The 27,511-nt window shown below is 42.5% G+C and overlaps 1 protein-coding gene and 1 long non-coding RNA gene across 4 annotated transcripts; one reads left to right on the plus strand and one right to left on the minus strand.

The window, feature by feature from the left end:
- The first annotated feature begins 1,504 nt into the window (after positions 1 to 1,504).
- Positions 1,505 to 14,169, plus strand: LOC150009366 (uncharacterized). Of its 2 annotated transcripts, XR_016511162.1 has the most exons (5): positions 1,505 to 1,665; positions 1,827 to 1,911; positions 3,164 to 3,289; positions 5,437 to 5,550; positions 11,435 to 14,169. It is a non-coding gene; the product is annotated as an uncharacterized LOC150009366 (long non-coding RNA). The 2 variants fall into 2 exon arrangements; XR_016511163.1 differs by lacking the exon at positions 3,164 to 3,289.
- Positions 14,170 to 18,225: 4,056 nt separating this feature from the next.
- Positions 18,226 to 26,724, minus strand: ZNF174 (zinc finger protein 174). Of its 2 annotated transcripts, XR_016511161.1 has the most exons (4): positions 25,454 to 26,724; positions 24,250 to 24,457; positions 20,402 to 21,339; positions 18,226 to 20,090 (listed from the first exon to the last, which is right to left on the minus strand). XR_016511161.1 is itself a non-coding variant. In XM_090277138.1 (3 exons), exons 1-3 carry the CDS (start codon positions 25,859 to 25,861, stop codon positions 20,744 to 20,746), a joined length of 1,212 nt encoding a protein of 403 aa, XP_090133264.1. In that variant the 5' UTR covers positions 25,862 to 26,724; the 3' UTR covers positions 18,226 to 20,743. The 2 variants fall into 2 exon arrangements, 1 of the variants encoding a protein (XP_090133264.1); XM_090277138.1 differs by having other exon boundaries at positions 18,226 to 21,339.
- Between the last annotated feature and the right edge of the window lie 787 nt (positions 26,725 to 27,511).

Below are 27,511 nucleotides of genomic sequence, written 5' to 3' on the forward strand. Positions count from 1 at the left end.
GTTGGGTTTTCTGTTACTTGCAGCTGAAACTATCCTGATATTCCACCAAATCCCAATGCTTATTTTGTGTATTTTGTCAATATTATTTCCATAACCATGCAACCATTCCTTGAGTACCCTTTTAAGTATAAGTACATGCCTGGCCCTAGAATAAGAAAATATTTTGAGATTCACTCAGAATTGTCTATTAAGGTACCCATCATCCTTGTTTTTTTCATACAAGCACCTTTGTAAACTGAAAACTTTGAAAATTCCTCTGAGGAGATGCATTCTGAGCTCTTCGCACCTGAGAAAATAAAAATTGTATATTGGCCAAGAGAACCAAACAATTTTTTAATTTTCAAATTTATTTATTTATTTATTGATCTTTAGAGAGAGAAAGGTGGAGAGACAGAGATTTGTTGTTCCACTTATTTATGCATTCATTGGTTGATTCCTGTTTGTGCCCTGTGTGGGGATTGAACCTGCAACCTTGGTATTTGGAGATGATGCTTTAACCACCTGAACTACCTGGCCAGGGTAGGAACTCAATTTTTAAATTCCAAATCCCTACATCACAGCACTCAGTATGATCAGATTGGAATATATGTGGCAGTGGGGCAGGTTCATTAGACATACAATGTTCCGAGAAGCAAAACGAGAGTTCTACTCCCCACTTCAGGCTCTGAATTTGATCTCAGGTGGGCTGCAGCCCGCAGGGCACAATGCCCCTAAATCAACGATTTTCTTTTCTTTTTTTATTGTTAACATTATTACAGGTTTACCCAATTTTCCCCCAGATTTCACCGTTGTGCTGCAAGAATTTTTAAAACATGCAAAACATGACTAGTCAGGAGCACTAACCTCTTTTCCCTTAGACTGTCAAATTAACAAATGATGACAGCCAACACAACAATAGCAGTCCAGTGTGAACGAATCAAAATTACACCTATTTTTTGTCAAATCGGCAAAAAATCTTTTGGTGTGCTGCTAAATTTTAGTAACTAGTTTATGTCTGCCACGAGATGAAAACGGTTGAAAGGGTCAGAGATTAGCAACCTGGCCTAAGCCCACCTGAACTTTGCCCATATTTAAGACACCCCATTACATTCCACGTATAAGACAGCCCAAGGCACCGCGGACTGCTCAGGCCAAGACTAGGACCCGCGTTTCTGGCCACTTATTCACCTCACCCCAGCGTGGCCCAAATTTTGGGCCCACAGGTCACTGCAGGCTGGACCCAACTTTCGGTATCGATAATCTTTCGGTTTCCAGAGTCTCCCTGTCTTCTTGCTTTCGTCCTTTCCTGAAACATTTGCGTACCTCCACATTCACTCTAACGCCCCACCTCCAGGGGCCAGCTTGCACGGAGTGCACCAGGGAGAACCAGGCAGCGGAACCGGAAATTCTTGCTTAGAAAAGCCGGAAAGAGACTACATCTCCCAGAATGCCTGGTGACTCATTGGCCTGGTGTTGAAGTCAACACAAGGGAACGGTCACGCTGGCCAATCACAGGGCAGAATTGCTTAACCGCAAGCGGCCAGCGTCTCAATCGTTGGGGAGCATGAGAGCGTGGGACACTCGCTGTGGCCTGTGTTAATGGTCTCAGGTTTCAATTGGGGGGTCGCTTCCTGCTATTTCTGCCTGGGTAGCGGGAGGTTTTCCAAAATCATTAGTTCTGGAGCGGTAAGTGAGGCCCGGACAGCTCGGGAGGAAGCCCTTCCGAGACTGGGCCCAGGAGAGGAGCCATCGGTTTTGGTCTTAAAGGGAAGCGAGGGAGGCTGGCGGTGCGCGAAGGAGCTTTGCAGGGGAATTGAACCTCTAAGGATTGTTCTCGTCCCTCCCAGTTCTGACCTTAAGTCCCTGTGGAGTCTCGAAGAATGTACTCCCACAGCCGAGATAGCGTCCACGCTCCCGACAACCGGGGCTCGGGTGAGACAAGGCCCCTACTCCCAGTCCAATTTCCAGTAGCCACTTTCTGTGCTCTGCCTGCCCTCTTAGAATAAGGTAGGCCCTATATAATGGGAGGGCCCCTGGACTCCAAATATCCCTTTCAACAAGTTGTTTTCGCTCCCAGACACACAGGAGAAATGGCTTACCAAATTCTTATTTTCAGAATCATCGCCTGGGATCAGGACCCATTGGCGAAGTCTGTAATAGTACCTCAAAGTGTCTTTTCGGAATGCTGCTCAAATTACAGATTTCTATGCTTCATTCCTTACCTGTTGAATAAACACAAACAAAACGTCCAGGTGATTTTTAATAACACTGAAGTTCTGTTGGTTTACAGGACTGGTAAACTTAGGGAAGAAGGAATAGCCCTTGATGTGATGCAACAGTGAGCATAGCAATGAGCGTCATGGAAGAAGGAGAGGAACTAGCAAAGGGAAGGATGTTGGGAGAACCCTAAATCCCTATCCCTTTCATGATTCTTTCTGGGCTGCTCAGTTTTCTCCTTTACCTTAGAGCATCCTTACTTAATGTTCCCTGAGAATTGTTCCCTCACCTTTTCTCTTCTAGTAATCTTTTAGAACTTAACAGTTTTAGCCCTGGTTGCTGTGGCTCAGTGGGTTGGGCGTCGGCCTGCGGGCCGGGTGTCGCTGGTTCGATTCCCAGTCGGGGCACATTGCTGGGTTGCACGTCGGGTCCCCAGTTGGGGGCGCGAGTGAGAGGCAACCGCACAGTGGAAAAAAAAAAAAAAAAGAACTTCACAGTTTACCATCTTGGTCCTTATAGCACCGACTGAAAATTTTTTAACTCTGGCCGCGTAGCTCAGTTGGTTGGAGTGTCCTGCTGTACACCAAAAGATTTCGGGTTCAAGTCCGGTCAGGGCACATACTTAGGCTGCAGATTTGATCCCGGGTTGGGCACCTACAGGAAGCAACCAACAGATGTTTCTCTCTCACGTTGATGTTTCTTTCTCTCTCCCTTCCTCTCTCTCTAAAATCAATAAAAACATCCTCAGGTTAGGGTTAAAAAAATTATGTCCATTTTTACTCCCTCCTTCCCAGTCGCTACCAGCAGCCCTTAGAATCCATTTATATCCCATCCCCAGCACTCAGGAACCTTTTACACAAAGCCATTTTCTCCTTTGCATCTAATGTTTCTAGCTCTTCTCAGCCTTCCTGAGTGAAGGGTTGGTGTTCACAACTTTTGTCCTAAGGTGGGCTCTCATGTGTTTAAGGGACAAATGCTGTTTGAGGATCTGGCTGTGTATTTTCTCAAGAGGAAAGTGTGAGTCTGCATCCTGCCCAGAGGTCCCTCAGCAGAAATACCACGCAGGAGTGTTTTGCGGATATGGCTTTGATGAGTAAGGCAGTTGTTTTTCCTACATTTTGGAACTTTCATCAGTTCTGTGATTAGAATTTCATGTCTAATCCACATATTGGTATGAGGGATTGGGACCTGTCTGGGTAATTTATGTAGATGTGATAAGAACTTGCATGAGAGTGCAACTTTCAAAGGATGAGATGATTTTTAAAACAAAAATTCTTTCTAGTACAGTGACTATGGTTTGTCATGAGACATGGCAGTAGCTGGTTATCTTAAATGTTTGTTACAATTCACATTTTTACTTGTGAAACTCCATTAGTATAGGTTACCATCATTGTTAAAGACTGGACATTGATGACTGTTAAGAGGATGCTATGCCTTTCTTACATAGGGGGAACTCTGTGCCTGAGTAGATTTGTCTTTGACAAGGGTTGACTTTTTGAAGTATCCTATCGTTCATATTTTATATTTGGCACTTTTTTCATGTTCATGTTTTCCTTTATCTTCTTGTACATATGAAGTATATTTAAATTAGCTACTTTTAAACGAACTACATAGGACAAAGAGCAGAATAGCAGTCAATGGGGGGAGGGGAGGAGAGAAGGGGGATAAGTAAGGGAAGGGTTTAGTCAAGGAATGTGTATAAATGACTCATGGACATGGACAACGGGGAGGGATATGATTGTGGGAGAAGGGATGGGCTGGGTGGGGGAGAACAATGGGGGAAAAATGAGACAACTGTAATTGAAAAACCAAAAAAATAAAAAATAAATAAATTAAAAAAAATAAATTAGATACTTCTACATTCTTTCTACTAATTTTATCATCTGTTATTTCTAGGTCTGTTAATTGATTTTGCCCCTAGTTATGGGTCATAGTTTTCTGCTTTATATGTCTGGTAATTTTTTATTGGATTCTGGACATTGTAAGTTTTATGTTGTTGGATGCTAACTTTTTGTTGTATTTTTCACAACACTTTTGAACTTTGTAGAGGGGAGCATTTCAATTACTTGGAATCAATACACTCCTTTCAAGGCTTTTACTTTGTTAGGGTGTGTTCAGAGTAACCTTTAGTATAGGGCTGATTTGGCCTGCTGCTAAGGCAATGTCTTTCTGAGAATGCTGCCTATGCCAGTTATGGAGTGTTTCCACTTTGGCTGTGGGAACGTGAACTATTGAATTGTTATGTGAACTCTGGAGATTGTTGTCCGTTCCTTTTTGATGCTTCTTTCTCTCACCTGGGGTAGTTTTCTCACATGCATTTACAGATTAGTGCTCAGCCAGAGTCTTAAGCAGATCCCATCTAGACACCCAGAGCCTTCTGCCCGGGCACCTGCCTCTTCTCTGATATTCTGCTGTCAAATTCTAACCATGTTGGCATCCCTGAACTTGGTCTCCTCAAATCAGCAATACCACTGGGTACTGTTTGGATTCCCACACAAGGCACTGCAGCCCAGAAATGCTTTCCAGGTAGCAAGCTGTGTCAGTCATAGGGCTGGGGTTTTTTGGAAGGAAAGACCCTTTTGTATTGATATATTGGCTTTATAAATTAAGCATGTTTGGAAAAATATTAAAAATAAATGCATTTAAAAAGGTCCATGTTTTCTTCAGCCATTCTAGCAGTGACACTGATTATTTCCCTGTGGTTTGTGTAGCAGCTTTACCTTGATCTTTCTTTAGTGAGAGGTAAAGAAAATTTGGAGAACTCTCCTGGTAACAATAAAACTATAATAACTAGGGTGTTTCTCTGCTAGGTAGAGAAATACTCATTTGTTCTTTTTCTTGATAAATATGAATCCCAATCTCTATTCCAATTGTGGTTGCTCAGCTGTCACTTGCGATTGCTTAAATGATGAAAAGCTCTTGAGGCTGAAATAGACTAACTGGAAAACTTCATCTCTAGACAGTGTCTACCAAGATTGCCCTTAGTGCATATCCAACTGGACCCTGACTTAGTTGTAGCTATTTTCTCTTTCCTTCTCTCACAGGCTCACCTAAAACTGGATCCTTTGGGAAGCTAGTTGAGCCTGCTCACACCTGATTTTGTGTAATATCAGTGTCTGAGTTTTAGATTAAGGCACCTGCAGTTCTCTGGTCCTTTGTGTACCTACTTTAGCTTGTTCTTTCCTCAATAGTACTTCAGGGTGTTGTTTATGCTTTTCTTTGTTTTGTTTTTATCAACAGGAAGGGAAGGCAAGAGTGAGAATAATCAGCAGGAAGTCTTGAATCTATAGAACTTGAAGAGCTTGCCCTAGATAAATACTCCACTGATGTACCCCTTGAAAGGAAAATAATCAGGTGAAACTTATGCTTGCAAGAAGTTTCATAAGCCTTTTAGTTACCATTGAAAACTATACCCCATTAATAGATCTATCTGAATGTTAGATAGAGCATTTTCTGAAATTCTTGAATTTCCAGGGGAAGTAAGCCAGAAATTTGTACAGGTGTTCTGAATGCAACCAAAGCTTCTGTGATAATTCATAGCTTGTTTTTCATCAGAAAACTTAGGGGAGAAAAAATATAAATGTGATGCCTATGGGAAGATTTTCAGTCATAGAGCAAATCTGAGGATGCACAGGAGAAGCCCTGTAAGTGTGCTGAGTGCAGCAGCAGCAGCTTCCACCAGTATACATCTGTCTCAGCACATGAATGTCCATGTAAAGGAGAAACCCTACAGATGTGGCATATGTGGAAGAGGTTTTCTGTGGCTTCTAGCATAACCATAGCATCAGAAAACCCATGCTGACAAAAAAAAAAAAAAAAAAAAAAAAACCCGGTGAATGTACCAACTCTGGTAAATATTTTGGTCAGAAAACAAATCTTGCTTTGTATGAGAAGATGCACAAACCAGCCACCCAGTATCAGTCCATTCAGTGTATGAAATGCTTCAGGCAGCCCTCACATCTTGTCCTCCTTGAGAAGGGCCATAATGATGACTCTGAACATTACAGAAACTGTAGGGAAAATTTGTTTTTGTTCTCATAATTCAAACTCTTAAAATGTCCCGAATGTGTAATGAGCTTTCTTTGTACCTGAGTTTTTCTTTTTTAAAAATATATTTTAAAAATATTTTACTTATTTGTTTATAGAGAGAAGGGAAGGGAGGGAGGAATAAAGGGAGAGAAACATCAACCAGTGGCCTCTCGCAAGCCCCCAACTGGGGACCGCTTACAACCCAGACATGTACCCAACCTGGAATTGAAACAGTGACCTTTCGCCCTGTAGTATGATGCCCAACCAACTGAGCCACACTGATCAGTGTATTTCTCCTCAGAGTATTCCTAAAGAAGAAAAGTCCCATAACTGCAAAATGTATGCCAAAAGTTTTATTTTGGACTCAGAGCTTGCATGCTGCCAGAAGACAGGAGAGGAACCTTTTAAATGTATTGTGTGGGGAGTTTCTGGTTGATTATGCACCTTGTTATACTTCAGCAAACCCATATGAAAAAAATGTAAATACAGTACATTTTCATTAATGATTGTACATTTCAGTGTTTATACTAAGAATGGGGAAAAATTACCCTATATGTACTAAGCAGTACACACACTTCATGTAATATTTTATTTTCACCACAACCTTGATTTAGGCACTATGATTTCTATTTCATAATCAAGGAAGCATAAACAATGCCACAGCTAGAGAATGAAGCCAAGATTCTAACTCAGTAACTTAATTATTGTTGAAATTTCATTTGTACAACCTGGAGAACAACATATTTTTTAAAATTCAGTTTTCATTAAAATAAAAGTTACTGCTAGAGTTCTTTTAATTGTGTTTACATGGTTTCTAAGGAAGTTTTATAAGCAAGAGAATTTATTTTTTTGCCAGTTCTGCAGATAGGGCATCTAGGAAAGTAAATACTTTTCTATCTGTGGGTTTTTTTGCTATAACTATCTGAATATAATATTTGTATGAGATTATTACTGTTTTACAGGTTAATTTCTGGAAAGGTGTAGAAGCTTTTTTCCCCCTTATGTGACAAGTTCCCAGATGGGTGGGGACTAGTTAAGAGTCGTGATGGCTATTCGTATCTGTGGAGTTCCCATTCTCAGATCTGATGCTGTTGGCCTTGTGATTAAGTGTTTACAAGGAATTTTGGCAAGTTGACTATAGCCCTTTTTGGTTCCTGGACTTGATCAAGGGGAAGATACTTGCTTCTCTCTAAGAAGATTTACCTCTACTCTCTACCGAAGCATATTATTACCAACCTAGCTATCAAAAATAGTAACTATTGTTCAGTGAGCATGCCAGATACTTTAGGTATACGGTAGTCCCTCTCTGTATCACGGTTCACTTATCGCGGCCTCACTGTATTGCAGGATTTTTAAAAATATTATATTTAATTATTTATTTCAGATTTTTCGCTCTATCGCAGGATTTTATGGTACTGTATACGTATGTTGTTAAAGTTACATAGGTTTAAGAGTGTAGAATAAATATAAGGTTCCTACTTTGTGGGGGGATCTAGAACGTAATACCCGTGATAAGTGAGGGAATACTGTATTAGTTAATTTAATCTTTAGAATAAATCCATGACAAAGAAAGGACTATCCTCATTTCGTAACTAAAAAACAAGCCCACAAAGAATAGTCAGTACCTTGCTCAAGACAAAAATAGCAATGTGCTGAAGCTGGCATTTAGCCTTGGGTCTCTGACACCAAAGGCTGTGCATTCTGCCACACTGCATTATGTGTTGGCATTTGTATCACATGTTAGCACTGCAAGCATCTGAGGAGGCTGAGGTAGATGGGTAAGGATGGTCATCATGGAGACTATGTTGTACTTACATATCCTGGAGCCCCTTCAGACTCCTTTTGTGCTTTATCTCATGCCTGACTTCCATGTAGCACAGATTAACTTTCTAGTCCTGGCTGATGTGGCTTGGTTGGAGCATCATCCTGTAACCTAAAGGTTGCAGGTTCGATTCTTAGGGCACATACCTAGGTTGCAGGTTCAGTCTCTAGTTTGGGTATGTGTGGGAGGCAACCACTTGATGCTTCTCTCTCACATTGATGTTTCTCTCACATCCCCAGTCCCCACCCCACCTCTCACTCTAAAAGCAAGGAAAAATGTCCTTGGGTGAGGGAGGGTAAAAAAAAGAAAAGAAAAACTTCAAACTCCCATTCCTATGGTCAGATCAGAGATTGCAAACTGTAAAGTAGTCCTAATAGTTTTAGTTGGGTTTTGGTTTAAAAAAAATTTTCCTTCTCTCCAAAGAAAAATTACATACAGAGTTTAACCAAAATGTTGACAATACATAGGTCTTTAGATATGGCTGTTAAATGTAAATGTTGGAGCATAATATCATTAAATGGAATGATTACTGTTTAAAAAAAACAGGGAATCTTGTAAATATACTACATTCATAGAATTTCTCTTTAAATCAAAATTGTGTACCTATCAGCAAAACAGCATTTAAGTGGCTTTTGATTGGGATGTGAGAATGGTATTTAAATTTTAAAAGTGTAGATGTACAGCACTTATTAAAATAGGATTATTGCTGGGAAACCTCAGGAGCAATAATAGTCCTCTTTAGGACTAAGTGGATGGAAAGTAGTACCTGGAAGATGTGGTCTTTCTACAGAACAGCAGATTGAGAACGGAATATTCAAAAGGATGCTGGCCACTGCTGAAAGCTCTTAATATTGGTTTAAGTCAGGAAGATACTGTTGGTGAATAAAGAAAATGGAAACCAATGGTCCTAACCCAGTTCCCCTGCTCCTCTTCCCACTTCTGTCATTCTTATTTTGTTTCCAGTTTGCATATCCACAGTTGAAACCATGTGCTCTGCAGGCCAGGCTCACACCTGGCTCTTTGTTTATGATATCTTCTCTTAGGATACAGGACACCAGTCTGCTGGGGCTTCAGTGTCTTAAATTTAAAAGCAAATTCTTCAGCAGGTCTCTTTAAGGTGCTTAAAACTGTGTAGAAAGATAGTCTTCAGTTAGACTTGTCAGCCAGCTCTGGGATATAATGATCTTAACTAAATATTAAAAACCACTATCTTCCTTGTCTCCTGTTTCTGCCTTCAGGGGGAGCAGCTGGCACAGTCAGTGCCTTATTAGCACATATTAGGGGTGCGCATAGTTCAATTGACTGAATGAAGAGTTGCAGGGGATTTGGGAGAGAGGCCCTTACAAGTAGAGCTGCTGCAGAAAGAAACAGGAAAAATTATTTTAGAAGGCACTTGGACAGAATGGGGCTGATGTAAAAGATGGAAGCTGTCATTCCTTTGTTAAAAAAGTATAGGGGAAGGTGAGAATTTATGCCCAAAATGTTCTACACCTCAATATGGAAAGTCACCTTTCCAGATGAAGCTTCTTCACAATTAATTTCAGGTTTTACATTTTTCTTTATTTTCCAGATGTTGGAAGATATGTCAAATCTCCATAAGAGATTAGAATAATAGCACTTTTACAAAAATATTAATATAGACATGAGTGTAATTAAAATGCCTCTTTGGTGTAATATTGTTAATGATTGATATGCAGAAGAAATGTTTTTTAAAACCCTAAATGTGCCCTGACCAGCATGGCTCAATTGGTTGGGCATTGTCCCACAAAGCAAAAGGTCACCAGTTCAATTCCCAATCAGGGCACATGCCCGAATTGTGGGTTTGGTCCCCAGTCAGGGTGTGTGCAAGAGGCAACCGATCAATGTTTCTCACATCAATGTTTCTCTCCCTCTCCTTCTCCCTCCCTTCTCCTCTCTCTAAAAATAAATAAATAAAATCTCTTAAAAACCCTAAATGTTAGTTACTGTGAAAGAGGCATATTTTCAGTGGTTACTTTACTGTGCACTTGCACCTGAACTTGATGTGATTCATGCTTCTCTGAGCTCTGGCTCCTGGCTCCGTTGAATACAGCTACAAGACTGACTGGAGGAGAGGGAATAGGCACTGGTGTTGCCACAGATAGGCAGGAAGTGTATCAATGCCCACTTTTCTGTATGGAATTTAGCAAAAAGCTTGACTAAAATATTTCTCAGAATAAAAATGTTATGTGCTACATAGGATTGAAAGGAATAATTTAGCAAAAATGCACAATTGCTACAAGCCACATTTGAAGAAGGTGAGATAAACGTGACATTTATATCAAATAGGATTGTGTTGAGCCAGTGCCACAGAGAATGAGACTTAAACATCTTACTACGTTGAACCTTCCAGGAATAAAGTCATAATGTTCAAAGTAGCTTTCATCACTGAACCAGAGGGACCTGGCCCAATAATATCATTGCCTATAAAAAGGGTAGGCAGGGCAACACCCATGGTTGGCAGAATGGTGCTACACTTGAAGCTAGGCTGCCCAGGAAATTCCAAGAGGGGGAATTGCTGACACCTTGAATATCATGGAACTTAAAGTGACTTGGCCAACAGGTCCACATGCCTGTTAGAAGTTCGTTTGACTTATTTGGCTCACAAGCCTATCCCTGAACAAACCCCTGTGGCTAGGAGGATGGAGTAGACTGGCCAGGCCTGGTTCTCATTCACTCTCCTGGAGCTGTGGTTGAGGTCAGTCACACCAAAATCACATGGATCAAGTATGAAGGAAGAAGTGACTCTAAGGGATACTTAGGATACTATAAGAAGAAAAGAGGATGGGTATTGGGGTCAAAAGTAAAAGATGAGTCAGAATAGAGAATCAGGTAATTAGAATAGTGATGAAAATGGCTGATACTAATGAAGTGTTTGTTATGTGCCTGACCCCTTGGTCTAAGCACTTTTCCTGGATTATTTCACCATTATCATTCGCATTTTACTCCTGGAGAAAATAGGGCTGGATTGTAGGATATGTCAAGAAGTAGGAGACAGGATAGAAGTCTCAGGTACATTGTTGTAGGTGTGCTGTAAAATCACCCAGCTTCTAATGTTCTGTGCAAACATCCAGAAAATGACTTGAGTCTCAATCTCCTAAAATGCCAAGAGATTAATCATGAAGTCTACTTCAAAGCATCTCAGGGTCAAAGGAGAGGCTGTGAGGTATATCTCTGAGGAATCATTACTGCCATCAAGTGACTGTCCTTGCGGGAGAAAGCTGGAGGGCCCTGACCTTCCTATCTCAAGCACAGCCTTCCCCAGTCATTTTCCATCATGTGATTCCTCTTTAAGTTTCTTTTTTAGTAGTTATGGTTGCAGTTTTACATTTGTTTAACTGCTTTATTCATATATTTTTCCCCCTCTAGGTTGGCCTTTTTAAGACAGCATACTCATTGTCTGGATTCACCATAGTTTCCCCTAGCACCTAAGGGCGCCTCATGTGTATGTACGCATTCAATAAATATTTGCCACAAGGGTGGACAAGTTTGATGAATGAACCTCCAGGACAGCATTTTAGTTTCAGGACAACTGTCCCAAGCAAGCAACTGTACAACGCCTCCTGACTCAAGCAGGATGCAGAGCCTGCTAGAACATTTCTCAGAGGGTTCCACGATGGCTGGGCTCCAGATGGCCCAATCAGAGTGGAACAAACAGTGTACATTCTGGAGAGGGGCCTGCCCCTCACCCACAGGCACCAGTGAATATGCCCCCATCTGCCGATCTAGTTTCAAGCCCAGCCAGGGAGACACTGTGCTGGGCTACCCACCTCTTAGGCCAGTTTGACGGCCAACTGCAGCTCCACGCACCACCCTTGGCTGAGGGGCACCCCGTGTGGCAGTGGGACAGAAGGCCGGACAAGGTTTTGATGTGACCTGCATTTTAGGGGTAACTAGCCAAATGCTACAGATTGGGGTCAGCACAGAGAGGACAGACATTCAGGAGGCTACGGTAATAGAGTGAGGGAGAGATGAGAGCCTGTAGTAAGGAGTCCAGAATGAGGAAAAAGGGTGGACTTTGATTTGGTGGGGTGAGAAAGCAGAGAGTCAAAGATGACTTGGAAGTTTCTGATTTGGATAACTTGATAGTTAATAGCTTTGTGGAGAGATCTTGCTGCCTCATGAGTTTACAGTTTTCTAAACTTGTGAGGGAAATGCTTTAATCGCAAGTGAGCGTGACATTGCAGCTGTGGCACATGCTATAGAGAAGACACATGTGCTATGAAAGAGATTTCACTTGGTCACGAAGGTCAGGGAGCCTAATTTTCTTCTAAGAAGAGCTGGGAGCTACACAATGACTTGGAGTTACTTGGTTGGAGACTTCTGGAAAGGGCAGTGGGCTGACCTCTCTAATGGAGAACCTTACAAGGGCCTCAGATGATGTGCCAGCTGACCTTATGTATAGTAAGCTTTTCCTGTTCACTTGTACTATCTGTTTCCAGGGGAAAAGGAGCCAGAAATTGGGAGAACCCAGGTACCCGACGACACCCTACAGACACAGGGAGAGTGTGTACCATTCCCAGGTCCAGTCCCAGCTAGCACAAGGTTGTCCCCTAACTCACAAGATGGCTGCAAACTTGGATGTTCTAGACCTCTGCATTCCCCAGAACTGGAAAGACTCCTGATAGAAGATGCTACCTCTGGGTGGGAATCTGACCTATAAACCCATGATCCTGGTCCTGAAACACTTCATGTTCAGCTTCTACACCCAGCCAGGATGAATAGTCTTTTGGGATACAACTGTCCTATCCTATCCACCTGCTTCAGGAGGTCCCTTACTCTCTAGTAGCAAACTTCTCCAACAGAGGACTTTCTCCTTGGCTCCAGTGTCCCTTTCCTGAGGGTATGTATCTGACTTCTGGTTTATCTAGGACCTTTGATTCCTCCAAATCCTGGATCAGAAAGGACTCTTACTGTCCTCTTCTAGAACAGAGCCTCTTTCCCAGGGAATCATCCCGCTCAGTGCTCTATATACCTCAGGACCAGACACACAGGGGAAGGTTCTCCAGAGATGTCTGCATCTCCAAATGTTTTATTTCACCTTCATCCTGAAAACACACCTCCCTGGTGGGCTCCTGTGCATCGAGGAGTTAAGACTGACAGACTTTTACAAAGCCTTTGTGTGGGGCATTCTAGATGCTATAATATCCTCTTCATTCCCAGTTCCCTGCCCCTGTCCATCATCTAAGGTATTTACAGAAGCAACCAGGCTCCAGAAGCAAAGGCCTACATGCCTGAACATCCAGTATCTTAGAACTGTAACAATGAGGACAGCCCCAAAATGAAATGTTGTACCTTGTAAAATGCCAAGTTTCCCATCTATGATAATTTCTAATAAGAACTTGGGTAACAGTCTGTCAGGGTGTGGTAGAGGGATCTATGCAACAGCTGGAATGTGGACAATCTTGGTTTTTCTTCCAGCAATAGACTGATTTTAAAAAGGGTTGTAAAGAAGAGTGTGGGGTAGTCAGAGGCAGACTTGATCACCTTCCCAGTTTTGCTGTAGGCTGGCCTTGCCTGGGACAGCCTTGACCACTGGTACACACTTCCAGTGGTGGCTGGACCAGACCCATGAGAGCCACCCTGACAAGGGACCAGGCCTCTTGAGGGACAAGGCATTTATGCCCCATGGAGCCTTTGCCTTAGAGTGCTAAGAGACAATCTGGATCCTCTCATTTAACCTTATAAAGTTGAAGAAACAGACTTGAAAGGGGAACTAGAGCCAAGATTGGATCTAGGCTTGTCCAAAGCCAAATTCATTCATACTTGGTCTGAATGTTTGTATGTGACTCCCCTCTCCCCTTCCCCATGCCACAATTCATATGTTGAAATCCTAACCCTCAAAGATGATGGTATTAGGAAGTGGGATATTTGGGAGGTGATTAGGTCATGAGGGTGGAGCCCTCATGAATGGGATTAGAGCCCTTATGGAAAAGACCCCAGAGAGCTCCCTCACCCCTTCCATCATGCTCACATGACACACAGAATTCAGCCTGCTATAAACCAGGAAGAGTGCTCTCATCAGAACATGACCTGATCATGCTGGCTCATTGATCTTAGACTTCAAGCCTCAAGAACTATGAGAAATAAATATCTGTTGTTTATAAGCCCCAAAGTTTGTGGTATTTTGTTATAGCAGCCCAAGCAGACTAAAAACACTTGGCTACACTAAACTGTCTCCAGACACTCTTAGAATTTTGTAAAAGGTAGAACAAGTGCCTTAAAAGCTCCCTGGGGGCATTGTCTTCATTCTGAACATCCACATTCTGCATGAACTATACTGCTCTGCACTATCACTTCCTGAGCTCTGTCATTTCCCAAGAGTATGTCACTCCCAGAATCTGTTAACTCAGAACTTGCCTGCTGATGATGAAATCATACTGCCCCTGTCCTCTCCTGACAAGTCTGAATCCATAGTACAGGTGCCCCCCCAAACCCTGCCAACAGACATGCCCATATCCCATGCCCACGTTCACACACCTCCCAGGGGTACCCAGGTGAGTCCTAATTTGTAACCTACATCTTTGGATGTTTGCCCTCATTAAAGCTGTTCCTGTTGGGGATGGCCTCCCTCTGCCACTCTGGTCTCTCCCATCTTCTAGAGCAAGCCCTTCCCTAGACCTCTACACCTATTATTGTTTGCAGGTACTTCAGAAACTCTAACATACAACACTACTCTCACAAGACTCTAGGTCCTCCGACAAACTTTTCATTGAGTTTTTGAAATTAATGTATTTATAAAAAGCAAGGAGCACATTATTCATAATAGCCAAAAGATGGAATCAGCTACAACATCCACTGATGGTTAACAAAATGTGATCTATATAACAGAATATCATTCAGCCCTAAAAGAAGGAAATTCTGACAGTCTACAACATGGATGACCCTTGAGGACATGCTAAGCAAAATAAGCCTGTCACAAAGACTGTTTCATTTTACTTATATGAGATACCTAGAATAGGCAACTTCATAGAGACAGAGAGTAGAATGGTGGTTACCAGGGGTTGGGGGAAGGAGGAATAGGGACTTATTTAATGGTACAGAATTTAGGAAGATAAAAATGTTCTGGCCCTGCCCTCACCAGGTGGCTCAGTTGGTTGAAGCATCATCCTGTACACTAAAAGGTTGTGGGTTTGATCCCTGGTCAAGGTACGTACCTTGTAGGTTAGATCTCTGGTCAAGGCATGTACAGGATGCAGTCAATTGATGTTTCTCTCTCACATCAATGTTTCCCTCTTTCTCCCTTCCTCTCTCTCTAAAGTCAATAAACATATCCTCAGATGAGGATTAAAATAAAAAGCTCTGGCTCTGGCTGGGTAGCTCAGTTGGTTAGTGTCATCCCAATACACCAAGGTTGTGGGTTCCATTCCTGGTCAAGGCACATGCAAGAAGCAACCAATGAATGCATAAACATGTGAAACAACAAATCTCTGTCTCTCTCTCCCTTCCCTCCTCCCTTCCTCCTTTTCTCTAAAATCAATAAATAAAAATTTAAAAAAGTATTTTCTTTTTAAAAAAAGTTCTGGAGATAGATGGTAATGGCTGCATGATATTGTGAATGTACCTAATGTCAATGAATTGTACATTTATAATGGATAGAGGTGAAGTTTGAATTATGTATATTTTATCACAATAAAAAAATTTTAAAAGCCAATTAAAAAAAAAAAAGTAGCAGCATAAGGACCATGGAAAAAGGAGGATTCATCCACTTCAGGGCACCTCTCTCTAGGATGTCAATTTTACTCCTTAACAGCCCTTTGGAGAAATTCTCCCTTTCCAGGACATTCTGTACTGTGACCACAGTATAAGTGAGTGCCAAATCCCCTGCATCCCTATGGCCTCTTTGTTTATTCCAGGCACAAATATTTGGATCTGAAGAGCTGACAGATTTCAAGATGCTCCGTTTTACATAATGCATAACTCATCCTCCTTTCATATGACATTTCCCAAAAAACCACATGCCTTCACATACACATGTTCATTTCACCAGTCATGTAAGTGAAGGAAAAAGGCTTGGCAAATTAAAGTGACACATCCAGGCCACGGGTCTGGAGAATGACAGAACTGGAAACAAAGCCATATCTTGGTCTTAGCTTGGTACGAAGTCCATTCCTCTGGTTTTTCTTTGAAGCTGTCTCAGATCCAACTAAGCCCAAGTCACCCCTGAGGCCAAGGTAGGTGCTTGTGGTTCCTCTTGCTGGCTCTGCCCTTATCTGGTCCCAGTTGAGTTTCTAGGTCCAGGAATGACATTTGGAGAGGTCTGCCTCACACTTTTGTTTCACTCGCTATTTAGGAATTGTGACTCTATTGGTCACTTTTGTATTTTGGCAGGCGGCAGATATGTATTGCATTGTACCAAAGAAAAGTATATTACAGCAGAATGGGAGAAAAATATTTGCAAATTATGTATCTGATAAGGACTTAATTTTAGAATATATAAAGGATGCCTATAATTCAACAATAAAAAGACAATAAAGGGACAGAGGTTTTGAATACCCACTTCTCCAAAGAAGATACACAAATAGCTAATAAGCATGTGAAAAGATGCTCATCAGGGAAATGTAAATCAAAACTACAATGAGATACCACTTTATATCCACTATCATGGCCATAATTTTAAAAAAGATAAGTATTGACAAGAATGTGGTGAAATTAGAACACACACACACACTACTGGTGGGGAGTAAAATGAAGCAAACCCTATGAAAAAGTCTGTCAGATCCTCAAATGATTAAGTATTGAGTTAACATATGACCCTCCTAGGTATATACCCAAGAAAAATGAAGACACATGTTCACAGGAAAACCTGTATATGAATGTTTATAGCAGCATTATTCTTTGTTTTGTTTTGTTTTTGTTTGTTTGTTTTACTAACTCCTTTTATACCAGCATTATTAATAATGGCCAAAAAGTGGAAACAACCCCAATGTACATCAACTGATGGATAAACAAAACATGATCCATAAAATAAAATATTATTTACCTATGAAAAGCACACAATAACGATAATTTCTACAACATGGACAGACCTCAAATATATTGTGCTGAATAAAAGAGGTGGGTGCTCAAGGGGCACAGGGTTGGAGAGTGACTGATGATGATGATGTTTCTTTTTAGGCTACTGAAAATATTCTAAAATTATATTGTGGTGATAGTTGCACAACACTGAATATAATTATTAAACTTGAATTTTATGGTATGTAAAATATATCTCAATAAAACTTTAAGAAATAGCATTTTTGTTTTAGAAACATGGGGAAATTTCAACACTGTCTATTGGATGGTATTAGGAAGTTATTGTTAATGTTGTTGGCAGTGACAATGGTATCCTGGGATGGGATTTACAAGCCTTTATCTGCTGTAGATGGAAAATGCTTTTCAGAGAAATCTACAAGGTCAAGACCCCACCACCACCACTTCACCTATGCGTGAATACTTCCCCATTCCCTGTCTCCCTGAAGGTAACCAGAGGCCCAAATTACCTGAGTAGGAGTCATCCTACCGTGACATGGGTAAGTACATGGCAAACCCAGAAAAAATAGTGAAACTTACAGGTTGCCCTATGAGAGAGGGCTGCACATGAGATGAAAAAGATTATTTTCTTATATGGGGTAGCTGATTGCAAGCCAGTAGGTCAGTGTTTTGTGCTGAGACCCTCTACTGGAACCACACATGGGTGAGGGAGACGGGAACCTACATCTGAAGAACTGAGTACAGACTACAAATGTGACTGGACATCCAGAAGACTTCTTCCAGGCCTTCAGACCCTCATGGGCACTCATCACCTTATCTGCCAAAGGAAAACTGGGCTGGGGCAGGTGAGGCAGCATCATCTTTTGGGAGTGAGTGATAGTCAAGAGAGGTGATTTTGTCACCTTTATTCAAAGTCCACAGTTGAACAAGTACCTAAAGACATTAAGATTCAACAATTATTGATTTTGTAATCTGAAGAGAGAAAACACAGACACACAGCTTCTTCAAAATACACCGAAGAAACAAACCTCTTATTTAAGGAAGAGTTCCTGTCCCAGCTCCTATAAATAAGAAAAGTGGAAATCTATGTTCCTTCACGTTTAGAAGAGATCTTTGATTAACCAAGTTGATTCAATAGATGGGTGTGGTAGGCTAAATCATTGTCCTCTCAAAGGTGTCCACATCCTAATCCCTGGAACCCATGTGTATATTACCTTGTATGCAAAAAAGATTTTGCAGATGTGGTTTAACAATTTTGAGATGGGGAGATTATCCTGAATTATCTAAGTGAGCCTAATATAATCATAATGTTCTTTACAAGAGGGAAGCTAGAGGGTCAGAGTCAGAGAAGGTGATGTGATGACAGACTGGAGGGATGCACTTAGAAAACGGAGGAAGGGGCCACAAGCCAAGGAATACAAGCAGCCACTAGAAGTTTAAAAAACCAAAGGAAGATATTCACAAGAGAGCCTCCAGAAGGGACCAGGCTTGCTTACACCTTGATTTCAGCACAAGAAAACTGATTTTGGACTTCTGACCTCTGGAACTGAAAAGATGTTTGTGTTGTTTTAAGCCACTAAGTTTGCGGTCATTTGTTTCAGCATCCATAGGAAATTAATACAAACAAATAAAATTAGGCACATTATTAGGAAACAACAGTGAAATTGGTATGTAAAAGGTGGGGCAAGGTAGGAACAGAATGAGGAACCAAGAGGCCCTGACCAGTGAGAGGCACCAAACAGAAGTGAGGCCTAATAATGAAGATAAACTCTTCTAATATTTAATGCAGTTGTTGGGCAGGGGACTGTGGATGACAGTCTACAGGACCATCCAAAATTATGAAGAAGGCCACTGGGCTTCCATTAAGCCCACCTCTGTCCCAAAGACAAGAGGTTTCATCTACTGCATTCCACCGATTGTCACCAGAATATTTCATTCAGGCAGAAATGGCCCTGAGGGTAAAGCAGGGGGCCCTTGGCTCTTCAATTACTGACACACATTTCTCTATTTCTCTTGGCAGCAAGTGGGCTAAGTCTAACAGCTAAAATTGTGGTAAAACAAGGTTATTGTCCTTAAGGACCTTTTACTGTGTACAGTACAGTTCCCAAACCTTAGCAGTATGGACATTTTGGATCAGATAATTCTGTCATGGGGGCCATCCTGTGCATTATAGAATGTTTAGCCATACTCCTGGGCTCTACCCACTAGGGGCCAGGAACTATCCTTACTTCTCCCAAGTCTAAACCAACATTTTCAGACATTGCTAAATGTCTTCTGTGTGGCAAAATGTGCTCCCAGTTTAAGTACCACAGGTGTACGAAGTGGAGCAAGGATTGACATGCCTAGATCTTGTCAGAGAAGATTACAGAGGAGGTAACTCTTGTGAGATGGGGGGTAGAGAGAGGGTGGATGAGAAGTGGCAGGTCCTAAGGGCAAAGACTTGGAACGCAGGAACACAGGTGTGTGCACTTGACCTTGTGATGTAAGGAGGAACCTGATGTTCTTGGGAGGGGGTGGGTAATGACAACACAAGCCACAGCCCCAACATGACTGGCAGTGACTTCAGGATATTGATGCTTTAGGAAGAATGTTACCTACCCGTTTTTTGCTTGAGGTTGTGTGCAGCCATCTACCAAAAGTCTTCTCTAAATTGAAAGATCAGCTGGCTTGCCCAGGGCAACTAAAAATTTTACACAGACTGGGTTGTAATTTCCATTTTGACAATTAAGGGATGGGATTAGATGTTCTCTCAGGCTAGTTCCAGGACTTTAACATTTTATATATTTTGTCATTTTTAGAAACTTCATTTTGGTTACATATCATACAATTAACCTATTTCAATGATTTTTAGTAAATGCACTGAAATAATCCAATTTTAGAACATTTTCATCACCCCAATCATTTTGTTATTGTTCAAGCTACTGACCCAAATAAGGAGAATAGTAAGGATTTCCTTTGACACCTCCTTAGCAGTTCACATCCACTCCTTGCTTCTTGTTGTAGTCTTTCCCTCTTGTTTGGGTGGGGTTGTAGCAGCTGTGCAGATCTTGTCCTAAAACAAGGGTGCTTTGATATAAAAAGATCCCTCAATGTGTGTGTGTGTGTGTGTGTGTGTATTTATTTTGGTAAAAGCACTGTATAGTTATCTGGAAACCCTCTCCTCACACAAACATGTTCATACTCTCCCTTCATGTGTCCTTTATTATGAATAACCAGGAATTACAGAAAGACTGCTAGGGGATTTATCTTCCAATGTACTTTTGCCTTGAAATTCTTGTGGCTCACCCATCTTTATTAGGAAGTGTATGCACGATAAAGATCGTCTAGTATAACAGTAAATGTATAACTATATATAGAACATACCTTTGAGGATAAATAAAGCAGTGCAGGAAAGACTTAACATGGAATGCGGGCACCTGTAGGATCATCCTGATTCTCCCTCAGTAGTTATACCCTGCTCTCCAGCCGAAACACTGGTTCCCTTTCAAACAATACTCAGACCTACCATTTCTTCACCCTCAATTGCGCATGGTCATGTCCCAGTAGCCTCTTCTGGGATCCCTCACCAGCGAAATGTACACCGTCATTCCTCAGGGACCTCTTGCTTTCCTTGTAAGTCCTACTGTCTTTGTGGTTTATATGCAAGTAATGTGAAGGAGAAACACAAATACTTTCCTTCTGAACAGAAAGACCAAAGCTCTGCTTTCAGTCCCCATGGTGAAGTCTGTAATGCTGGTGAAGGTTTGAGCTCTGGCGAAAGCTTTTCCCACACTGGCCACACTGGTATGGCTTCTCTCCAGTGTGGATCCGCTGGTGCAGTTTCAGAGTTGATTGCCGCCCAAAGCAGTTTCCACACTCTCCACATGTGTAGGGCCTCTCCCCTGTATGGACTCGCTTGTGTCTTTTTAGCTCTGAATTCCATGTGAAGCTTTTCCCACAGTCATCACATTTGTAAGGTTTCTTCACTGAGTGGGTCGGCTGGTGACTAAGACGTAAACGATTGGTCAGGCTTCTTTTACTTCCTTTGCTTTTCTTCAGCTCTCTCAGTGGATGGCTTTTTAGGCTGCTGATGTACTCCAGTTCCCTGCAACGTCTCTGGAAGTGAGTGAATGGCTTTTGAGCATTTGGGAGGCTGACTTGTCTCTGTAACAAATGGGATTCACTCATATTTGCCGCTCTTGGTTCAGGACTCTGAGGACCATTTCCTTTGGATCTGCTGGGTAACACCACACATGGCTTTGCTCCTTTAGCTCCCTCCTTATGTGGATTCTCCTTGTTCTCACTTTTCATTCTGGGGGCCTCTGTAATTTGAGAGAAATATGTTTCATTTTCTGGGCTTCAAAGACAGAACCTCAAAAAAGTTATGAAATATACTGTAAGGTTTCTTAAAGTGTGGTCCTCTAGTGACAACTTGCATTAGACCCACCTGGGGCACTTGTCTAACAAGGAGGCTGCTGAATCAGAATCTCTGAGGGGGTGAGGTGGGACCTGGAAGTTTGCACAGTTAACAGCCTCCTGGTGTAATTCTGACTTATATTAAAGTTAGGAACGAAGTTTCCCAACGCCCCCCCGGCACCTTCCAAAATTTAGGAAAGGTTTAGGAAAGGAGAAACAGGAAAAAGAAAACCCGTAAGGTCTGAGTATCAACTAAGGAATGAAAAGAAGAGAGTTGGAATTTCAACAATGTAAATATAGTCTCTCTTCATGGACACTGAATGACCACCACCGTCTCCTCAAATAATGGTATATCCAGTAAATGTGGAATTTTCTTTTCTTATAAAACTGACAGCATTTGAGTTTGGAAACTGGAATATGGGTTATATATGCATCCTATTTACAGAAACTACCCAACTTGTGACCACTGGGATTGAGAATCAGGATGGAAATGAACTGGAATGGTAAGTCAGAGGATCTAGAGCTGTGCTATCCCACAGAGGAGCCTGACGTGGGCTGTGTGTGTGTGTGCGGGCATATTCAATACGGCAGCCAGTAGCCACATATGGCTATTGGATACTTGAAATGTGACTGAGAAACTGAATTTTAAACTTTTAATTAATTTAAATAGCAGCCCATAGAATTACAGTCAATTGTTTTTCAGCAAGGTTATCAAGACAATTCAATGGGGAAAGAACAGTCTTTTCAATAAATGGTGCTGGGACCACTGGATTTCCAGATGCAAATGAATGAAGTTGGACCCCTACCTCACAACATACACAAAAATTAACCCAAAAAGGATCGAAGACCTAAATGTAAAAACTAAACCAATCTCTCTTTAAACAAATCATAGGGGTAAATTTTTGTGACTTTGAAGTAGGCCATGATAATTTAGATATGTGACCAAAAATATAAACAAATAAAGAAAAAATAGATAAACTGGATTTCATTAAAATTGAAAACATTTTTGCCTGAAAGAAAACTATCAAGAAAGTAAAGATACAACAGAATAGGAGAAAATACTTGCAAACTATAAAAGGGTCTAGGACCCAGAATATGTAAAGAACTCTTTCAGCAATAAAAATACTAACCCAATTTAAAAATGAGCAAAGGATCTGAACAGACATTTCTCCAAAGAATATATACAACTGGCCAAAAAACACATGAAAGGATGCTTAACATCATTGGTTATAAGGAAAATAATTCAAAACCTTCTTGAGATACCACTTCATACCTAAAGGATGACTATAATCAAAAAGACCAACAATAACAAGTATTATCAAGGATGTAAAGAAAGTGGACTCTCCATAGACTGTTGGTAGGAATGAATAATTGTACAGCCGCTTTGGAAAACAATCTGGCATTTCACAGAAAAACTTGTAAACAAATATTCAAGTAGTGTTATTCATAACAGCCCGAAGTGGAAACAATACAAATGTCCATCAATTGATAAACAAAATGTCCATTAATATATCATTTAGTCATAAAAAAGAATAAGGTACTGACACATGCTACAACGTGGATGAACCTTGAAAACATTATGTTAAGTGAAAGAAGCCAGTCACCAAAAAGTATATATTGTATGATTCTGGACACTGAAATGTCCAGAACAGGCAAATCCAGAGACAGGAAGTAGACAGTGGTTTCCAAGAACTAGAGAGGGAGGGATGGAGAGCAACTGCTAATGAGCATGGATTTCTTTTTGAGGTTATAAAAATATTCAGAAATTAGTGATGGTTGCGCAACTGTGTAATTATACTAAAATTCACACTTTAAAAGGCTGAATTTTATAGCATGTGAATTATATCTCAATAAATAGAATTAAATAGTTGCATGTGGCTACTGGCAACTGTATTGGCCAGCGCAGCACTGAAAGAAGGAACTGTTGGGTCTTAGGGATAAGGAGCATGAGAACCTATTCTCCCAGGAATCATATGAAAGGAAATAAGAGAATGCACGTACAGCCAGTTGCCTCTGCTGAGGCAGAAGTGAGTGTGTGTGGTCCACTTTGTTTAGGATCACGAAGGCTACAAATATGGGGCAGTTCTCCGTTTTTGAGTTCTGAGAATAAGCAAACCAAAGTGTTACACTGAATGTAGCAAATATGAAGGGATCAAGGCTCTAGCCTCCTTGTAACCCTCTTCTCTAATCTGCTGACTGTATCTTGTATTCATATCAGCAAGACTCGCCAAAGTGTCACTGTCATTCAGTTTTAGCAATCACAGGCCTCTGTGGAACAGGGTTGACAGTTATACTGGCATTGTACCAGAGATAGGTAGGGAAGTGGACACAAAAGTTTAAAGCACAGAAAATGATACAGGAGGAGAAAAGAGGCAGAAAATAATATGGAGTGGGCTTTTTCTCTAATGAAAAGAACATTCTTTAGGTGCCTGCTAAACATGGGACCATTTTAAGTAATGAAACTCTGCTACAGCTTGCATGGAAGTTCATCAGTGGTCATACTTGGATCAGTCTACTATAGGAAGCTCTGAAAGGGATAGAAAAGTTGGCAGTAGAATAGTTCTGTTGTGTACTGCATTGTCAAATAGTCATTAACAGAAAATAAAAACATACTTCTTATGTGTAGTGTCATTACCATTCTTGTTAGTAAAATCTTTTCAGGAATAAAGATCTATTACATACAACATTAAAAAAAAAAAACAACAGAAAACAAAAAAATCCCAACCAACACCTGGTGTACGGCTTTTAAGAACCATGAATGTTTTGATGGCGGTAAAGGACTGATGAGAGAAAGAGAGGAGGCACAGAGTATTTACCTGTCCCAGCCAATTTGATGGGTGGTTCCAGAAGGAATGGGGATTTTTCCCAATGATGGGGGCTAAGCTCGTCATGAGGTCCTGCCTGGGAAGGCTCCTCCAGACAGCTCTCCCTAGGATATCTCCTAAAGTCTGGCAGTTCCTGTTCTCCAAGCTGAGATCCAGTTTTCTCCAAGAGCACCTTCTGCCCCTGCATACAAACGGCCACCTAGGAACAAGTCCCATGCATTAGAGTGCAGCTGGAGAACTGACTGAAGGCAGCTTGACCTCTCACTGCTCTGTTATGACCCCTTTACCCTGGGAATGCCTGATAATGGCATGGAGGTCAAATTTGATAGATAATGCTGAAACTCTCAAAGAAAACACAGGGAAGGATGTGTAGAATAATGAGAATGAGGCTGCTTCAAATCAGCCAATACTTGAGTGGATACTCCTAAAACTTGGGCTCTGTTCAAGGCCTGGAGTCAAAGTCATCAGAGAGCAGGCACAGACATTAGGGTTAGTCATCACATTGGCTCAGCAGATTCCCACTTTATGCCCACCTGCCTTCTTACTCCTTCTGAAAAACAAGCTCTGTAGGACTGGAAAGCAGTATAGTGGGGGCCATTAAAAACCTTTTTTATCTAATAAATGTTCTTTCCCAAGGCTCTCCTGGTAAGGACATCCAAGTGGTAGCAGGGCTCTAAGAGGACTGCCCCACTCCTGTTCCCTGCTTCCATCCCCAAAAAGCACATGGTTGTTTACTTCCTGCTTAGGGCTGCCTCTGGCCTGACTTGGGGGGGTGGGGGGTTGGAAGGAATACTAGCCAACTGAGCCGTGACTTACTGATTCAAAGGCAATATGCAAGACACTTCACTGGAAAAAGGTCCAATGAAGTTTCCCTAAAATCGAATTCCTACCCAACAGGATGACGCTGTCTCCTAAAAATCCCAATTGTAGGAAAACTTTAAGGAGAATGGATGGGCGGAGAGCTGTCAGCAAAGAATCAATAACTTTACTTGATCTTCTACTTCCTCACTGGAGTGCCAGTGGCTGGGTTTTCTGAAAACCTGGTACATCTGGAGGTTGTTCCCAAAAATAGACCAGAAGACATATTTGAAGCCATCGGTCCATATGTGGGCTCTAATTAGGGAGCGGTCCAGAGATCAAACACTATCCAGAGGAAAAAGAAATCCTGGGGACCATTAGAGAAGACCCTCCTTACCCACTGTTTTGGTCTCCTGGTTGCTCTGTGAAAATCTTCCACCAGAGTCACCATCTCCTTACTGCTCATTGGACATCGATGCCTGATCCGAGCCTGGATCTCTGGTGGCAGGATGTTCAGAAACTGCTCCAGCACCAGTAACTCCAAAATCTGCTCCTTGGTATGCACCTCCGGCTGCAGCCACTGCCAGCAGAGCTGTCGGAGACAGGAGAGTGCCTCTTGGGGTCCAGAAACCTCTTGATAGCAAAACCGTCTAAAGCTCTGGCGGGAGACCTCAGGATCCAGGCAGTCTTTTTGTAGAGCTGGCCCCCGCCTCTCTTCTAGCTTTGTTATGATGTGTCTCTCTTGCTTTGAGGAAGCCTGAATGTGGGACTCGGAGCTCAAAGTTATCTCCATCTTAGCCGCCATTTTGGGGCTCAGGAGACAACCTCTCTCTCTTTGTAAACAGCTCAAGCCTAAGGGACCATGGCTTTGGTTAAGTCTTTCCGAATGCTGGAAAGATGCTAGACACGAAGTTCCTCTGAGGGTGTTGAGGACAGGATGCAGACAAGGTCTAATTAGGTTCCCCCAAAATCAAATTCCTGCCCCATAGGACAGGGCCTTCTCATTTGTTAGCTTTGACCCCGAACTTCTGAAGACGACACAGTCCCCGGGTGTGGAAAGAAACTGTCTTTCCGTCAGTTTCTAGAACTGTCTTATAAAGGAGAAACGTCATAATGTCTTAAAAGCAAACTGAGGAAAATACTGCTTTTATTTCTGCGATAAGCACACGAAGTCTCAGGGGGGAAAAAAGCGCAATATGACCTAAGGAGCTGACAGGAATCCCTACGAAAAGTTCAAGTTGTCAGCCAGGTAGCCTGCACCAACTGTTCAGCATTCTGGTTAGGGAGACCTCCGGCATCTCGCTGCGAGCTACAGGATGATCCCAGGCAGATCGCGGGGCACGCCGGGGGTCGGGAGTTAGCGAAAGCCTCCAGCTCGCAAGCAGGGTAGTTTGGAGGCACCGCGGCGGCTCGTTCCAGAGGACCTTAAGGCCCACCGCTCCAGCCTCGGAGAGCGCGCGGCTCGGGCCTCCGGCTTGGCGAAGCTCCCGCACTCTGTCATGCAGTTCAACGTCCCAGCCGAGTGCAATCCTGGGCCAATTCCTGGAAAAGTAGTGCAACCGACAGGCCCACTCCTCGCGCCCACCTACAGCGGACTCACCTCTCTGGGGACCAGGAAACCAGAACCTAGGCGCCAGGGCTAGGGGCGGGGCAGAAGCCTCTCGTCGCGGGCACTCCCACTGGCTGCGGAGGAATTACGCCACGGGAGAGGCCTCCTATTCCCTAGAGCGATTGGCTCTTCGAAGGCAGTCTCCTCTATTGGCTGTTGTATCTGTCGACGCTAGTGAGGAACGGCGTCGAGACGTCGTAGTGCACCCCGGGAGTTGTAGTCCGGTGGCACTGCCTGCGAACTCTGGTATAGGGCAGACCTGCGCTATGGTTAGCAGGCAGACTTCCGGCTCCGCGGCTGAACAAGTTTGTAGAGTCGTGAGTGCCCTGCATGCTTCAGGCCGGGGACTTGCAGCCGGGCCCCACGCTGGCCTGGGTGCCCTTTACCGCCGGAATCTCCTCAGGGCGGTGGGGCCGGGCCTGGGCGCTTCTCGCATACCCCGCTGTCACCTTTCTGCGCCCTGGTGCCCTCAGTCCATCAGAGCGGATCAGTCCGGGTTCTGATCTCTGTTCCCGAGCCCGGACTCCTTCTGGCATTTGACTCTGATCGTCTCATCGCCGTCTCGTTGCAGCGGGAGCCTGCGGATGTTTTCCTACGCTATTGTACCGAACCTTAGCATCGAGTGCACTAGGAGTACTCACCGAGTGCATCCCTGCCTAGTGAAAGTGAATCAGTGTGGTCCCCATTCTCATCCTGCTTTCCGCTGAGTGGATCATCGCCAGAGGAAAACTCGTTTTTGAGAAACCAGAATTTTAAAATTAAGTATGAATGGGATGGGATGTTAGAGGTCAAGAGGAGTGCTGGATCCACCTTCTCCATGAAACTAGCATTTGTTGCCCTGACTGC

The sequence above is a fragment of the Furipterus horrens genome, unplaced genomic scaffold (assembly GCF_987537825.1).
Source record: "Furipterus horrens unplaced genomic scaffold, mFurHor1.1.pri manual_scaffold_5, whole genome shotgun sequence".
Classification (NCBI taxonomy): domain Eukaryota; kingdom Metazoa; phylum Chordata; class Mammalia; order Chiroptera; family Furipteridae; genus Furipterus; species Furipterus horrens.

Excerpts from the sequence above, each read along its gene's own strand:
- ZNF174 (XM_090277138.1), bottom strand. The coding sequence starts at position 25,861 with ATGGCGGCTAAGATGGAGATAACTTTGAGCTCCGAGTCCCACATTCAG. Across the intron at positions 24,458-25,453 it reads CCAGGAGACCAAAACAGTGG|GTGGCCGTTTGTATGCAGGG; the intron begins GTAAGGAGGGTC and ends ACTTGTTCCTAG. Across the intron at positions 21,340-24,249 it reads CATCAAATTGGCTGGGACAG|AGGCCCCCAGAATGAAAAGT; the intron begins GTAAATACTCTG and ends CTCAAATTACAG.